Consider the following 17,429-nt stretch of genomic DNA (forward strand, 5'->3'; position numbering starts at 1 on the left):
GCAAGGGTAGCTTCCGCTTACGAGTTTCAGGGTGGATTTTCACATTTTTATGAAAATGAATAGCGGAAAAATCGCGAAGTAGTCAATTCGCGATAAGTGAAGACGCAATTATCTTTTTCAAGCCTACTCGTGGAAAAAGTAGCTGCAGTGACCATTGGAATCCAGAGAGTGGCAGTCATTTAACTTTAGCGACTGTAAGCAGCTATTTTACTGCTCAGAAGAAGACAACAATCGTTTACTGGAGCTTTGGTTTCCTGTTCCGGAGCAACCGTGTCTTTCCCAAATACATAGCAAAAATGCTAACTCCGCTGGCACGGCTTTCGCCAGTTTTGCCCCGTTTAAGATCCCTTGTACCGGTTCGCTGCGTGTCCCAGTCGAAGCCGAGCGGTTCTGCCGGTTCGACTGCCGTGACCGATCTACAGCAGGCTGCACAGAGTGGCAGCCATGGAGAGGTCTGCCCTTTTGTCAAGGTGAGTTCCTCTGATTTCATAGAATTCCGTCCAATAAACTTTTTATTTCACTTTTACTGTAATTTAATAATTTCTGTTTTTATTGCTTTCCTTGTCAACCTTGTTATTTGAAATCACCTATGCGAACGAGACGTTCCGTGAATACTGTGCACGCCAATCGTTTTTAATGTATTGCCATAAGGTGTAGTCTGTTTGATTTGCATGTTTTTTTTAACTAATGGATATTATTGTATATTTCAACTATTATCTAATAATTTATGAATAGTTTTAATATTTTTTCAAGTTCAAATGATCAGATTTTAGCCTTCTTTAGATCCAATCATAATTATTTAGTGCTAAATTCTGCACCTAAATAATGTATTCTGTAAATCTGATGAATACTGGGGGTGTAACAATTAATCGATTTGGCTTGATATTTCAGTTTTTGTAAGCTAAATTAAATCCAAGTCGATCAAAACAAATTAATATTATCAAAAGTTGATGCCCTATTTTTTAGGAAAAGAATGGCATAAACACCACTTTGTTTTGTTTATTATTATTTGTATTGCCTTTAGGTGACTTGGAATTAATTGTTAGATGTCTCTATTAGTGTATTAAACCAATCAAAGGCCCTTGAAATGAATCCAATCGTATCAGACTTTGGAATATCGGCAAATATTGTATAGTTTTCCAAAGAATAAATAGCATATCTTGTCCTGAAAATGGTGATTTTCGTTCCAAATTATTACTCCCTTTGGTTTACATCTCATCTCATTTTCTGAACCGCTTCATCCTCACTAGGGTCGCGGAGCCTATCCCACAAGGAGGGCACAAGGAGGGCACAAGGAGACAAACAACCATTCACGCTCACACATACATACCTAAGGGCAATTTAGAGTGTCCAATCAACGCTCCGCCCAGTGCTCGTAGATATCTGTTATACACGAAAGAGATGCGGCAAAAAAGACAGTGGGCTACAATGATAAACAGCCTCTCATATCTTGGCCACCTGGCTTTCTCGCATCTCGAAATTTTTCTCGTATCTAGAGATAATTATTTGCTCGAAATTTTACTCATATCTCGAAATGCTCGTATGTAGGGGTGCTCGTACATCGAGGTACCACTGTAACACAATGTGGTTTCAAGTTCAACAAATGACAAGCCTTTTGTAATGTTAATTTTTATAGACCCATTAAACATATTATCATACCTGAGTTTTGTGTTCAAATGATACTAACAAATACTTAAAATAGCTTGGCAGTCACGGAAATGAATCTAGTTGCTTAATATGTTTCAATCATGTCTGCATGATGTTTTTTTTTTTTACAGAATCCAGATTACCATGGCTTCTCAAGTGACCCAGTGGTTGATAAATGGAACATGAGACTGGGATTCTTCTTTGGCATCTCTGTGTGTCTTGTAATTGGAGGAACTTTCGTACACTACTTACCAGACCATGGGTGCGTTCCTCTTTTGATCTTGATCAGTATCATGTTAAGCCTACTGTACGATTGTTTACAGTGTGTTTTGGGAGCATTTTCAAATATCGTGCATATGTAGCAGTACTTCAAATCTTAACATGCTGTTGCTTCCTCTGTTGTACCACTTGCCTTCTTCATTAATTTGTCTGTCTTTCCATTCCAGGATGCGCCAGTGGGCCAGAAGGGAAGCTGAGCGTCTGATCATACAGAGAGAGAAAGAGGGTCTGCCTCTGATAGATGAAAACTATTTTGACCCCAGCAAAATTATTCTGCCCAGTGCTGGAAAGGAGTAGAATGTACAACCTTCCATGGAATTTGTTTCAGGAAAATTTTATTTCACCACAATTAAATCAAAGGTAATTGTTGGGTTCTGTAAATATGTGTGTGGAGTACAACTCTCAAAGACAATATGGCTAATAAACTGGTATTATGAAGCAAAGTGAATCAAACTGATGAATTTTGAAACAAATGTTCCATTCCCAACAATGACGCTTACACGCCGTAGTAATTTTATCTGTCAAAGGGAGAAAAAAAACCCATTAAATTCTCCCAATTAAACACATTACTTTGAAAATATTTGTTTATGGAAAGAATGGTAGCGTGTCCGACTCAAAGTTCTGGGACTGAGGGTTCAATCCTCGGTGGATCCTGACCTTCCTGTGCAGAGTTTGTATGTTCGCCCCAAGCCTGCGTGGGGTTTCTCCGGGTACTTCGGTTTTGAACAACATCGCAATAACATGCATGGTAGGCTAATTGATTACTCCTAATTGCCTGTAGGTATGAGTGTGTGTGTCCACTGTTTTCTATAAGTGACCTTTGATTGGCTGGCAACCATTTCTGGGTGTCCATGCCTGGTGCCCGTAGTTGGCTGGGATTGCGTCTAGCAACCCTGCACCCCTTGGATAGGATAAACGGTACAGAAAATTATTGTTTTTCGTCATGGATTTTATAATGTACATCTGCTCGATTGTCTACACAATTTGCTTCAAATAATTTTCCTAGATAAGACTAAGCATTTGTCCTCTAAAACATAAGCATCTGGATTATATTAGGACACCTTTCCATCATTTTCCATCTTTAAAATTACTTGGTATTCAACCAGACAGGTTTGTGGTTTTCATGTTGCAAATTCAATTGGCAATTTCTTTTTGAAAAATCAATGTTTAATAACATGGACCACCAAAAACTATATCAGTCACATATTCCAATATTTGACATCAGACTAAAAATGGTTGGGTTCAAAATGAATGTGATCTCCTTGAAAATCGGTAGAAAATTGTGCAATTTAACACTATTTCAACATACACGCTGTAAATAATGTTATGTTCCTCGAATGACACCGATGTAAGATGGCCGACAAGTGAGAACGGACATTCTTTTTTTGCTTTCATCCATCGCCATTATGATATAACAGTTGACGTTAAACGTTATCTGCTGCAATGAGCATGCGCAATCGACGTAAAACGGAAGTCGGCTCCAGGCGCCAATTAAAAACTGGCACACCAGGAAATGAGCACTACCCCGCCAAAATGACTTTTACCTCTACTTTTAGCTGCTACTAGTGGCAAAGAAATTACCCCCCACAGTTTTATTTGTTTTGTAGCACTTTCTTACACATCCAAGTGTATCATGTCTTCAATAACTTTGGAAGGTGTGACAGTGGAATTCCCTTTCACGCCGTATGACTGTCAGAAGAAGTACATGGAGAGAGTGATTGAATGCCTCAAGAGGGTGAGCGTATACATCGGAGTTAAAACTAATTATTTAAACTGAAACCGGAGTCAGTTGACTTATCAATGGCTACAAGACCGCTACGTTCGTTTAAAAATGGGCACTCATTGTTTAAACTTCGTGATAGTGGAGAAATTACCGTTTTGCAATTAGGAAAAAAACGTTCAATAACGGTAACAAGAACGTTCAAAATACACAAATAGCCCCTCATCTTTAATTTTTTAATACTAAAATACATACTCTTTGTAATTGCTTGCAATTGCATATCATTTACAATCACATCAAAATATTGCTTGCATTTGAAATATGAAATATATGGTTACCATTCAAAAGTTGACCAATGTTTGAGGGACACAAAAAATGAGTATGCATCACATTAGCGGATTGTTGTTAGTATATTGAAAATGTGCAAAGTATCTGAAAATTGAAAATGAATAAAACAAAATATAGGCTTTTGTTAATTAAATCAACAGGAATAAATCAGTAATTCCTTTCCATGTCACTAAATAGAAAGATTTAGCGAGAGATATTATTGTCATCATCTGACAAACAAGAGCATACTGAGTCAATAAATTGTAATGTACGGATGTAGTCTAATAAAATGTTATTTGCTTGCACTTCCTTAATCACTTGCTGCCATTGACAGCCCCAGACGTCCAGTCTGTACTGGGAAGGCAGCCAGTTGAATTGGAGGTCTACTAGTGACAAACTTATTTCCGTTAGTTACCATTTCTATTTGGGAAAGCTGCATGCAATCCTTAAGTTGAATAATATGTATTGTATTCATTTTTGCAGAAGGTCAATGGAGTGCTGGAGAGTCCCACAGGCACTGGGAAAACCTTGTGCCTACTATGTGCCACCTTGGCTTGGAGGGAGCACTTCAAAGACACCATCACTTCACAGACAATATCAGAAATGTCGAAAGAAATGGAGACCTTTCCGCACGATAAACTTGTTGAACCTTGGGGATCAGCTTCAGACGATGCTTCTACTTCACGTATGTATTCAGGGTTTCCCCCAGACAACAGAGGATTTTTTTGTGTTTATTAACAATACTTAAATGTATAGTCTAAGGTTACAGTTGAAAATAATGTTTTAACAAACATAATCCATAAAGGCTGCTATCCCGCCAGCCTTACATATTATCTGGTGAACCATTCGTGCCTGTATTACAATATTACCAAACACAGCACATTGTTTGTTACAGTGGTACCTCGACATACGATCGTAATCCGTTCCGAGACCTAGATCGTATGTCGAGCTTTTCGTAACTCGAGCGAACGTTTCCCATTGAAATGAATTGAAAACAAATTAATTTGTTCCAACCCTCTGAAAAAACACCAAAAACAGGATATTGGATTGGAAAAAATGTTTTATTTCTTCTAATTCGCCATATATTGACAAAGTAATAAATAACGAGTGGTTTAATAGTAATAAAATGTGTTTAATAGATGAAAAATTAGACGCATTTCGCGGAGGGGAGAGACAACGACACACACGGAGGCGGAGGGGGGGGCTGTTCGGGGAGACTTTAGCCACGGCACTCGTAAACGAACAAACTAATTTAAATTAACTTGGATAAATATATACAGACACACTCAAACATAAGTTTAATGTAACTTTACATAAAACTGAATTCTAATTTTGTCTTAATCTTTTGTTACCTTCGTTTTCCGGGTTAGCGGTTTGCCACACCTCCACCCTCACGTTCGCTATCGGTGGACTGTTTTCTGTTTTATTGCCTTCAAAATATTCCGAAAATGATGCACACAAATGTCCTCACAATAGGATAACGCACGACCACTTGCCAACGAGAAATAGTCTTTAAAGAACGATCGCGGGACCTTCTTTCCTTAGAAAGAATAACAGGAAATGCAATAGCCTACCCATGTATTGATTGTGGGTAATGAAGTTTTATTCTGAGAGAGGGTGCCATTGCCTTTGGGTGTTGTGTGCACGAGTATACTTCATTACCCAGAAAGCCCTCTTTTTGCCCGCGCATGCGCGTTGTGCGTTTCTTGGTCGAAACTCGTCTGAATAAATCGTTCAGTCCTCGTAGATATAGTAGTTATACACGAAAGAGATGCGGTGAAAAAAGACAGTGCGCTACAATGATAAACAGCCTTTCATGTCATGGCCACCTGGCTTGGTCGCATCTCTAAATTTTAATCGTATCGCGAGGGAATTATTCGATCGAAATTTTCGTCGTACCACGAGCATGTTGTATCAAGAGGTACCACTGTATTTTATTAAAAATGTTTTTGTTTAAAAAAAAAAATCTTAGTTTTTTCCTCAAAGAAAAATACTGGAAAGAACTTTTAAAAATATAACCTTGTTTAAGAAAAAATGGGAGGGAAAAACTATCAAATTAATGGGAGTTGGTTGGTTTATGTCAAATATACATACATAAAATCTGTATTGTTTTTACTGACATCTAGGTCTGCAGGGTTTGTGAAAAAATGCACTTTTATTCTTCTAGGATGATGAGATGAGATGAGAACTTTATTTCATCCTGTATTCGGGAAATACCCTTGGTTGCAGTAGCAAGACAGTAGCAAGCACAGACACAGAAGACATTGTAGACTTGTGTCTAAAGTTTTTATTAAAAAAACATTTGGTTACTCACCCTGCACGCAGGTATGCCTTCTGCATATACCGTAAAACCTCTATTTGAGCGGGACCTGTATTTGAACGCCACCTCTAATTGATGGAAGAATTGAAAAATTGAACGGCACCCTCTAATTGAACGGCACTACGGGAAAAGTTTGAGAAATAGAGCAACATTTCGTTGAAATAGGTTTTTCTCAACCTGAGAAGGTGGTCAGATGGCAGGCGCCTTCTTGCCTGGGATTCATACTGTTGTCACATTAGCGATGCCACCAAGAAGCAATTGAAGAAGCCCCATATTGATGTGGCCGTGATTCCAGGAGGCTGCACCAAATTTATACTGGCCCCCGAGGTCTACTGGAACGCCCCATTCAAGGCCAAAATCCGACAGTTCTATGAGAACTGGATGTTGCACGGCGAAAAGAGCTACACCAAATTCGACAACACGCGAGCACCAACAGCTCTCGATGGCTCGAAGGATTGCCAGATGCATTGTTTCAGGCCAGACGGCCCGATTCAGACTGGTTTACAACTTCTCCAGCAAGCGCGAGCCAATGCTGGCGACGATGAACTTACTCAGACACTCGACGCTGATGCCGAAGGTGATGTGAATGAGGAGGACAGCTATGTGTCACTTGATTTTCACTAGTGAATTTGTAATGACTTGCCAGTAATCTCCTTGTATTTGTGCCTTTAAATAAATATATGTATGTGTTACCTGGTATCTCTTTACAGCCATAAAATTTTTCGCATCTTCTCCAAATTCTGACCAGCTAGTCGAAAAATACAGCAGCACCCTCTAATTGAATGGCACTACGGGGCAAAGTTTGAAAAATAGAACGTCATGCCGTTTAAAAAGAGGTTTTACGGTATGTTGATCTACTATTTGTAAATAGTAATATTACTATGCAAAAAGCAGCACTAAATCTTAGGTTAGTCTACCAAGTCATGCTCATTGCAACCTCTGAAAATTTCACCACTAGCCCCCCAGTGATCATTTTAAAATTTATGTTTTAGACCGTTTATCTTCCTCATCTCTGTTTCACTCATGTATGAATGAAGCATTCAAGGTTAAACTTGGGTTATGTCATAAGAAAAAAATGTATTTATTTGCATAAGATAATAAAATGGAATTGACTATGCAAATGATGGTGTCCATTCTAGATGAGAATGGTAGCCCTGAGCCCTGTATTTTGTTTATTTTTGTGGCCGTTTTCCAGTCTCTTACAGTGATGTTCCCAAGATCATATATGCATCACGGACACACTCGCAGCTCACTCAAGTTGTTAATGAGTTAAAAAACACGACATACAAGTAAGATATCCTATTTCAATACATGTTGATTTGAAGAATCCCATAATGTACAACCAATTTATTCAAATAAATTGTTAGAAAAATAACACATTGGCGCTATTTTTGACAGAGCACCTTCTTAAAGACAGATTAAGTGTATTAAATGCCTTATTAATTTAGGTTCATGTTTTTGTGCCAGTGCATGAATTAAATTGAAGTCTTTAACCTGTGATTCAGACCTAAAGTGTGTGTGTTGGGGTCAAGAGATCAAATGTGTATCCATCCCGAGGTGATGCATCAGGAAAACAACAATGCCAAGGTAAGAATAATATGCATTGATTGCCCGTGTGTGTGACATCATATCGATCGAAGCCAAGTTGAGCTGCTATACTCAACTGAGTATTTGAGAAAAATTCTTATTAGTGCTGGCCAGGGATCTGCGGTGAAAAAGCGTTGATCGCGTGGAGAGCAATCCTGATTCTGGAGGGAGCAAGATTTCATTCCACGGCTTGAAAGTAGTTTTTGCGTGGATAGAGTAAAATGGATGGATAAAATATAAAATAAAATGACCAGTTAAGGAAAAGTGATGAATAATGGTTAATAGTGTAGAACAGTGCATTGAAAACCAATCACTTAGTTTTTGCTGATTGCTGGAAAAAAATGTTAACATTCACTCAAGCAATTAAATGCATATTTTCTGTGTGAAATGGGTGTTTTATGAAAACCATAGCTAAAATGTGATATTCTGCAGTTCGCCCGGTATTCCACTTTTACGTTGAAATCTCTCGGTAAATTCCATGACTTTTATCTGCTAGGCTCAGACAAGAGAAAATGTGTGCTGGTGTGGGTTAGGCTATAATGTGCGAACATACAGTACTTTTAATACTATAGAAAAGAGGATACGTTCTGTTTATATTTCTATTCAACTGCTTGTTTTTATTTCGAAGGTCCATATGTGTCGGGCGAAGGTCTCTACAAGATCATGTATGTTCTACAATAATGTTGAAGGTGATAGTTTTACATCTGCAATAATAACTACAACGTAAAATTGTGTTGCCATTTGTTGTTGTGCTTACAAGTAAAAGTACTAAAATCCCAATTTCAGTTAATCGTCAGTTGATTGTTTTGTAAATCATTATAAATATTCAATATGAATTATAATGTGGTGCAGCTTTCCCTTCAATAGCTTCTGATTATGTTTTATCTTCAGAGCAATGTGCTGACCGACAATTGGTGAATTCTATTGTCGATATGGAAGACCTGATCAAATTCGGCATCAAACAAAGGTGTGATGAATATTATGTTTAATTTCAACTAGAGTTGTGTGGTTAAAATAAGACAAATTGGGCAAACAGTAACTCGACATTGAAAGATCAGAGACACACTACATGGGTATATAGAAATATTAAGATTAATTTGCAAAAACTAGACAAAGAATAATTGATTGATATACTCAATGTTTTGCTTTTTCCTTAATTTTTGCTTCCTATCAGCATTCTGGCCACCACCAGGCCAAATCATGTAACAAGATAATTTAAGCAAAACAAATAGAATATTTTAAATTCACAACGTTAACACTTTTTTATAGGAATTTCTCGGATCATGCACAAATTTGACATCCCATTTGTTTGTCTTTGCAGGGCTTGCCCGTATTATCTCTCCCGTTCTTTAAAAGATCAGGCCGATATAATTTTTGCGCCCTACAACTACCTGCTGGATCCAAAGGTAAACTGGCTTTAATGATACTATATTCCAATTTAAAGGAACTGTCCAGTCATATTATAAATTAATAAATGGTTAGATCCAACAACAGTAAAGACTGTTGTTAACAAGCCTGCCAAATTTGCCTGAATGATTACATTACCTTTTAAAGGCATTGTATGTCTTAAAATCCTTATATTTTGCAAAGGGGAAGTGTTAAATAGGGTTTTCCTTCCTTATTTTCACTTTGAGTGTCTGTCTATCCACAGATCCGGAAAGCTCATGGCATCGAATTGGCTGGATCAGTCGTCATTCTGGATGAAGCTCATAACGTAGTAAGAAAACAACCGACATTTTTATTCCCTTTTTTTTTTATCACTAAGAGCATACTGTCGCATCGAGCCATCATCATAGCTAAGAGTCTTAAAAGCATGAAATAATGAACAAAACTGTCATTCACGAACTGTCCCTCAACGCAAGTCATGCAACCACAGCGTTAGCTGCTCATACAAGTACAGTTGGCTTTTGGGTAAGTGTCAACGCTGATTGGCAAATGGGTTTGTCACTAAAATTTGAGAGAAAGTGGTCGCATTGGCCAGCTATTCAATAGTTGAGACTTGAGACCTTTAACCCTTTATAGGGCAAGTGACTATTTTTTTGGTCATTTAAAAAAAAAGACAGGAGTGTAAGTGTAAATGTACAGGAATCCCTCGATTATCGCGGCTTCAACTATCGCGGCTTCACTCCATCGCATTTTTTTTTCCGGGGGATTTTTTTTGTAAGTTCACAAAAATGTGAAAATCTACGCTGAAACTCGCAAGTGGAAGCCACACCCCTGTCGTCCGCTTGCTACTAGAACTAAGCACTGAAGTAAAAGAAAAAAAATATTTTGTTAAAGTTCATGGTCATAGTTTCTCTATCTCTATCTACAGTTGTGGTCAAAAGTTTAAATGCACTTGTGAAGAACATAATGTCATGGCTCTCTTGAGTTTCCAGTTATTTCTACAACTCTGATTTTTCTCTGATAGAGGGATTGGAACATATACTTCTTTGTCACAAAAACATTCATGAAGTTTGGTTCTTTTATGACTTTATTATGGGTGAACAGAAAAAAAGTGATCAAATCTGCTGGGTCAAAAATATACATACAGCAGCGCTAATATTTGGTAACATGTCCCTTGGCCATTTTCACTTCAATTAGGCGCTTTTGGTGGCCATCCACAAGCTTCTGGCAAGCTTCTGGTCATGGAGATGCAAAACACGCTTGGCTGTAGACACTGATACCTGTGTTCCAGCAGCTTCTAATTCTTGGCAGATCTGCTCTTTTGTGATTCTCGGTTGAATCTTCACCCTGCTGACCAATTTTCTCTCAGCAGCAGGTGATAGCTTGCGTTTTCTTCCTGATTGTGGCAGTGACAAAACAGTGCCATGCACTTCATACTTACAAACAATTGTTTGCACTGTTGCTCTTGGGAACTGCAGCTGCTTTGAAATGGCTCCAAGTGACTTTTCTGACTTGTTCAAGTCAAGGATTCGCTTTTTCAGATCCATGCTGAGCTCCTTTGACTTTCCCATTGTAGCGTTTGTGGGCGTTTGCATCCAATGAGCCCTATTTAAATGGCCTCAGAGAAGTCACCAGCTGTAGTGACTCATAATCACTCACAAGAAGTTAAGAGGCCATGCTATGAAGCTCATTTCACTGACACAACTTTCTAAGTCACCAAAATTGCTAATTTGTGTTGCTGTATGTATCAATGTGATAAAGGCATAACAAAACCTGGAATGTAAGGGACAGTTTGATAGTAAATCTCAATTTTTATTAAGGATACATTACACACATTGCAGTTAACAAATGTATACATTTAAACATTAAAAAATAAAAAAATAAAAAACTTAAGCAATCGGGGAAAAAATTCACAACTGAAGTTGCAAATGATTTTAATAGACGCACCTTCAATGGAAGCCAAAGATTTAACAAATAGACAATAAAGCATTGGAAGAATACATAAGAAATAATATTGATGAAAAAAATAATATATATATTATAAACTGAAAAATATATGTATATTTTTGATCCAGCAGATTTTATCCCTTTTTTTCTGTTCACCCATAATAAAGTCATAAAAGAACCAAACTTCATGAATGTTTTTTGTGATAAAGAAGTATCTGTTCCAATCACTCTATCAGAGAAAATCTGAGTTGTAGAAATAACTGGAAACTCAAGAGAGCTATAGATAGATATAGATAGAGATGGAGAGAGATGTCATATAACTGATTCTCACTTTATGTTTTCTTGTACAGGAAAGGACATGTGAAGAGGCAAACTCATTTGACATAAAGCCATATGATTTAGCTTCGGCCATTGAGGCGCTCACCAAATTGCTAAATGATCATGCTGAACAAGCTTACATGGAAGAAGAATATTTTCCAGGTTTGTAATGTAGACTGCCTAACTTCTTGTCAAAATGGTTATCATTCTCAACTATAACATTTTTCGACCTGTATTTTAATGTTCATTTACATTTTCTTGACAGACAAAATGTGTACACCAGTTGACCTAAAATGTTAGCCTTCTTTTGTTACAGGTTTAAAAACCGATATTAAACATATTGCTAAACTCAAAGGTAAATATAAGAATTTTACCATAACTATGACCATTTATTGGTCTGTATCGGCAATAGCAAAACTGACGTTGTTTTTGTTTTTTTCTAGAAATTGTTTTGAAACTGGAAGAAGCAATTGATTCCTATGAGGTTCAATGTGATAAAGGCATAACAAAACCTGGAATGTAAGACAGTTTGATAGTAAATCTCAATTTTTATTAAGGAGTTACACATTGCAGTTAACAAATGTATACATTTAAACATTAAAAAATTTAAAAATAAAAAACTTAAGCAATCAGGAAAAAAAATCACAACTGAAGTTGGAAATGATTTTAATAGACGCACCTTCAATGGAAGCCAAAGATTTAACAAATAGACAATAAAGCATTGGAAGAATGCATTAAAAATAATATAAATGAAAAAATATTATATATATATATTTATATATATCTATATATATATAATAAATTAAAACATATAATTACATTTAGGAATTAATCACTAAGGAAATATTTATGCATACTAAAATGTTTAAATAGAATTTATCAGTACAATCTTCCTTATTGTGCGTTTATATTTTCTTTATAAATATTTCTTTAATTTTTCAAAAGTTTTATTTAGAAAATTATAAATATATATATATATATATATATATATATATATATATATATATATATATATACAACTCTTTTTAACACATTTGTTTTTAGAACATTTTTATTTCTTCTGAATTATTTATTAAAATCTTTGATGTATTCTGCAGCTTCATTTATGAGTTGCTCGAGAGCGCCTGCTTGACATATGAAACCAAGGATGGTTTATCTGAAGCTCTGGAGCAGATCATTGCATTCTTAGGAGCAAGTATGTATGGCTGACCTAGCTTGCTGTCTTCGAGCATACTCTTTTTGGTTACTTACAACATTTATTTAAATATTGTCTGTGGGTCACATTGTATTTTCCCCTTCTTCATCAGTGATGAATGCATTCAAATCCACATAGACCTACATTTCTTCTCTTGTCTCTTTTGCAGAGCCAAAGTTGTTTCTCAATACGAGTGGTTTGGATAAGTTGCTGGGTGTCATACAGGTATGTCAATTGCAGGTACAAATTACAGACAAGGTAAACAGACAGACTGTACAGCTAAAACGCTCCTTAAACTCCCTTGACAAATCATCTGTCATGAGTTGAATTAGATCAGTGGTTCTTAACCTTATTGGAGCTACCGAAGCCCACCAGTTTTATTTTGCGCATTCACCGTACCCTACTTTAGTCTCATCTCATCTAATTTTCTCAACCGTTTTATCGTTTCTAGGGTCGCGGGGGATGCTGGAGCCTATCTCAGCTGACTTCGGGCCAGAGGTGGGGGACACCCTGAACTGGTGGCCAACCAATCACAGGGCACAAAGAGACAAAAACAACCGTTCACGCTCACACTAATACCTAGGGGCAACTTAGAGTGTACAATCAGCCTACCATGCATGTTTTTGGAACGTAGGAACAAACCGGTGTACCTGGAGAAAACCCACGCAGGCCCGGGGAAAACATGCGAACTCCACACAGTGAGGCCGACCACTCAGCCGCCGGGCCGCCCCCTACATTAGTGTAAAATAAAATGATTTTTTTTTTCAAAATTCAAGATATATAAATTCCTCGCAGCACTGATTGTCCAAGCAATGTCACGTGATCATCTGCAGCCAGTGAGGGTTAAGAGGGGCATGTTATCGTGTTTAGACGTGTTGAGTCGTTCTGTCTTGACATCTGGGGCAGAGGCTCCACCGAACCACTGAGACCGACTCAGCAAACCCTTAGACCCTTTGATTCAACCCAGGTTAAGAACCACTGGATTAGATAGTATATTTACACATACTAATAGAATTCATAGTGTGGATGTTTCAATATGAACAATGATATTGGGGGGAAATGCCTTCATAAGCCTATCCCCCATCTAGTTGGTGTTCTGTGGGGAACCCTTTGCGACTCCAGAGGACAAGCAAAAGAAAAAAGAAGATAATACAGCTCACTTTAAGGTGAGATTTTTGACACAGTAGCTGGGTTTACATAGTCTTTTTCTGTATTCTGGTTAAAACCATTCAGATTGTAAAGCTCTCAAGTACATTGTTTACGTGGGACGTGATTATTCCGATCGAATCTTTCCTTGTGCTCCAATGTTTAATCGGAACTTCTGTACTCTTAAATAGTTTTTTTTTTCCCTTTTGTCGGAGATTGCGAAGGCGCAAAGTCCATTCAGAGTTTGCAGTAAAAACAAACTCTGATTCAGACGAGTGTTGCACGCTCTGTTTAGTGGCCATATTTTCAATGTGTAAGGTCACTGCTCCTTTACCTCACGGCACAGCATGCAGAGACATACAGCCTGACAACTTTCCAAATCAATGTACATATGCTCACACACATACACACACCGTACACACACACACATGGACATACAGATACACACACACATACACGTACACATACACACATGCATGCACACACACATACATACACACACATGCATATACATATACATGTGTGTATGTATGTATATATATATATATACATATACATACATACACACACACACACACAGTGGTACCTTGTCATACGACCGCTGGTCATACAAAATGCTCGTCTTACGGGGGAAATTTCGATCGAATAATTCGCCCGTGATGCGGTCAAAATTTCGTGATGCGACCAAGCCAGGTGGCCATGGCTTTTTTTTTTTTGCATATCTTTCGTGTATAACAATATTTACGAGCACCGGATGAGTTATTCAGACCAGGAAACGCACAACGCGCGGGCAAAAAGAGGGATTTCTGGGTAATGAAGTATACTTGTGCACACAACACCCATAGGCAATGGCAACCTTTCTCAGAATAAAACTTCATTACCCACAATCAATACGTGGGTAAGCTCAACTATTGTATTTCCTGTTATTCTTTCTAAGGAAAGAAGGTCCCGCGATCGTTATTTAAAGACTATTTCTCGTTGGCAAGTGGTCGTGCGTTATCCTATTGTGATGACATTTGTATGCAACATTATCGAAATATTTTGAAGGGTAGACAAAAACAAACAACTCTTGATGCGTTCGTTTTGAAGACTTAGGCGGAGCGGCCGGGTGGTGTCAACCCGTAGAACTACATAAGGTAAAAAAGATTACAACAAATTTAGAATTTAGTTTAGTTTGAAGTTATATTAAACGTTGAGTGTCCTTATATAGTTATCCAAGTTAATTTAAATTTGTTTGTTCGTTTACGAGTGCAATGTTGCCGTGGATAAAGCCCGCCTGAAAAGCCCCCCCGCCTCCGTGTGTATGTCGTTCCCTTCCCCTCCGCGAAATGCGTCTAATTTTACTTCTATTAAACACATTTTATTACTATCAAACCACTCGTTATTTATTACTTTGTCAATATATGGCGAATTATAAGAAATAAAACATTTTTTTCAATCCAATATCCTGTTTTTGGTGTTTTTTTCAGAGAGTTGGAACAAAATAATTTGTTTTCAATTCATTTCAATGGGAAAGGATTAAGCTCGTATCTCAAGGTACCACTGTGTATGCATGTATATGTGTGTGTGTGTGTGTATATATATATATATATATATATATATATATATATATATATATATATATATATATATATATATATATATATATATATATATATATATATATATATATATATATATATATATATATATATATATATATACATATACTAAAATTGGGCAGATATCGCCGACGGGAGACAGAGACGTTTGGGGGGGGGGTTCGTTATTTTTCCACGACAACGCACTCGTAAACGGAACAAACAAATTTAAATTAACTTGGATTAATATATACAGACACTCAAACATATGTTTAATGTAACTTTACACAAAACTGAATTCTAATTTTGTTGTAATCTTTTGTTACCTTCGTTTTCCGGGTTGGCGGTTTGCCACACCTCCACCCTCACGTTCGCTATCGATGGACTGTTTGCTGTTGTATTGCCTTCAAAATATTCCCAAAATGATGCACACAAATGTCCTCACAATAGGATAACGCACGACCACTTGCCAACGAGAAATAGTCTTTAAAGAACGATCGCGGGACCTTCTTTCCTTAGAGAGAATAACAGGAAATACAATAGTTGAGCTTACCCATGTATTGATTGTGGGTAATGAAGTTTTATTCTGAGAAAGGTTGCCATTGCCTATGGGTGTTGTGTGCACGAGTGTACTTCATTACCCAGAAAGCCCTCTTTTTGCATGCGCGTTTCCTGGTCTTAGGAGAAACTCGTCTGAATTAATCATTCCGTGCTCGTAAATATTGTTATACACGAAAGATATGCAAAAAAAACTGGCTTGGTCGCATCACGAAATTTTGATCGCATGACGGGCGAATTATTCGATCAAAATTTCCGCCGTAAGACGAGAATTTTGTATGACGAGCGGTCGTATGACGAGGTACCACTGTATATATATAAAATTGTGCATTTTTGTCTGTTTTGGGAGGTCACTGCATGGTGTGGCTCTTTGACTCTCACAGTTTAAAATGTTTGCTCTTTGTGTCTCACTTGTTCACCACCCTTGCCCTGGTACTCTACTTTTGCTAAGTCACTCTAGATGCCATCAACGGAGAAGATTAGTTATGTTTTTATCTATCGACCAATCACCGATCCCCACCAAATTTATGAAATCATACCTAATTGGTAGCATTTTAAGTAATACACATATATTTTGCATCTTTTTGTTCCTCAGTAATTATGCACAATTTTCTAGATGTCCTCCATATTTGAGTAACATCAGTATAGTTGGGAAATGACATTAGCCATTTTTTGCTGGCTGCAGGTTCACATCCATAAAGACACCTTCACTCAGAAATGGCAGAAAAATGACAACCCTTGGAGTTCATCAACAAAGAAAGCAGGTAAACGTATTGACTATTCAGTGGCTAAATTGATATTCAAAACTTTGTAAAACTAGAAGATGCAATTTCTTCCTATTACAAATTTTGGGGCATTTTCAGGTCTTGTGCATTTTGTATCTTTTCCTGTTTTAGGGAATTTCTCGGTAATTTCCTGTTGCTATCAGGGCACGTTTTTCACCATTGGAAATGAATGAGAATGTTTTTCCTCTAATTTCGGTGAAATTGTAAGTTTTTGCCAAACTATGCAATATATGTGTACTTTATACTGTCATCGTGATATTAAAATTTTCAACTCGAAACTGTAACTCAAAAAATACTTGATACCATTTTTGATACTACTTAATATAGTATCCAAATTTCACTATAAAAACTTAACAGCCCTAGTAAATGTAGTGTTGGGGGAAAAATATAGGGTCAGATAAATTTTAAAATTTGAAATTGCAATCTTTTTGTCATTCAAAATGAATAGAATTGTTTTCTTCCCTTTTTTGATGCAACAATAAACATTTAAAAGATCGAATTTAAAATAGTTTGTCGTGTGAATTTTTTTTTAATGTTATTGATTTGCAACGGTGAAAAGTGCGTTTGTTACACGCCGATTAAGTGTACAGGAAAAAATGCAGTGTTCTAAACCAGAGCAATTTTTCACACTCCA

At 37.1% G+C, this 17,429-nt stretch overlaps 2 protein-coding genes across 2 annotated transcripts in view; both read left to right on the plus strand.

Moving 5' to 3' along the window:
- The first annotated feature begins 204 nt into the window (after positions 1–204).
- On the plus strand, positions 205–2,369 carry ndufb11 (NADH:ubiquinone oxidoreductase subunit B11). The gene is made up of 3 exons (XM_077596024.1): positions 205–470; positions 1,779–1,909; positions 2,094–2,369. The coding sequence occupies exons 1-3, from the start codon at positions 297–299 to the stop codon at positions 2,221–2,223; spliced, it is 435 nt and encodes a 144-aa protein (XP_077452150.1). The 5' UTR covers positions 205–296; the 3' UTR covers positions 2,224–2,369.
- A 1,070-nt stretch (positions 2,370–3,439) lies between these two features.
- Positions 3,440–17,429, plus strand: part of rtel1 (regulator of telomere elongation helicase 1) — a 34,931-nt gene continuing 20,941 nt past the window's right edge. Inside the window, exons 1-15 of the mRNA XM_077617976.1 lie at positions 3,440–3,661; positions 4,457–4,658; positions 7,489–7,582; positions 7,799–7,880; positions 8,509–8,569; positions 8,772–8,847; positions 9,202–9,286; positions 9,532–9,597; positions 11,564–11,693; positions 11,848–11,886; positions 11,975–12,050; positions 12,629–12,726; positions 12,896–12,951; positions 13,815–13,892; positions 16,696–16,774. Coding sequence (XP_077474102.1) covers positions 3,560–3,661; positions 4,457–4,658; positions 7,489–7,582; positions 7,799–7,880; positions 8,509–8,569; positions 8,772–8,847; positions 9,202–9,286; positions 9,532–9,597; positions 11,564–11,693; positions 11,848–11,886; positions 11,975–12,050; positions 12,629–12,726; positions 12,896–12,951; positions 13,815–13,892; positions 16,696–16,774 — 1,324 coding nt within the window. The 5' untranslated portion in view covers positions 3,440–3,559. The remainder of the gene's footprint in view (positions 3,662–4,456; positions 4,659–7,488; positions 7,583–7,798; positions 7,881–8,508; positions 8,570–8,771; positions 8,848–9,201; positions 9,287–9,531; positions 9,598–11,563; positions 11,694–11,847; positions 11,887–11,974; positions 12,051–12,628; positions 12,727–12,895; positions 12,952–13,814; positions 13,893–16,695; positions 16,775–17,429) is intronic.

Source organism: Stigmatopora argus, chromosome 1, assembly GCF_051989625.1.
Source record: "Stigmatopora argus isolate UIUO_Sarg chromosome 1, RoL_Sarg_1.0, whole genome shotgun sequence".
Lineage (NCBI taxonomy): Eukaryota > Metazoa > Chordata > Actinopteri > Syngnathiformes > Syngnathidae > Stigmatopora > Stigmatopora argus.

Coding starts and splice junctions, on each gene's coding strand:
- ndufb11 (XM_077596024.1), top strand. CDS start 297: ATGCTAACTCCGCTGGCACGGCTTTCGCCAGTTTTGCCCCGTTTAAGA. Junction 471..1,778: donor AGGTCTGCCCTTTTGTCAAG/GTGAGTTCCTCT, acceptor TTTTTTTTACAG/AATCCAGATTACCATGGCTT. Junction 1,910..2,093: donor CACTACTTACCAGACCATGG/GTGCGTTCCTCT, acceptor TTTCCATTCCAG/GATGCGCCAGTGGGCCAGAA.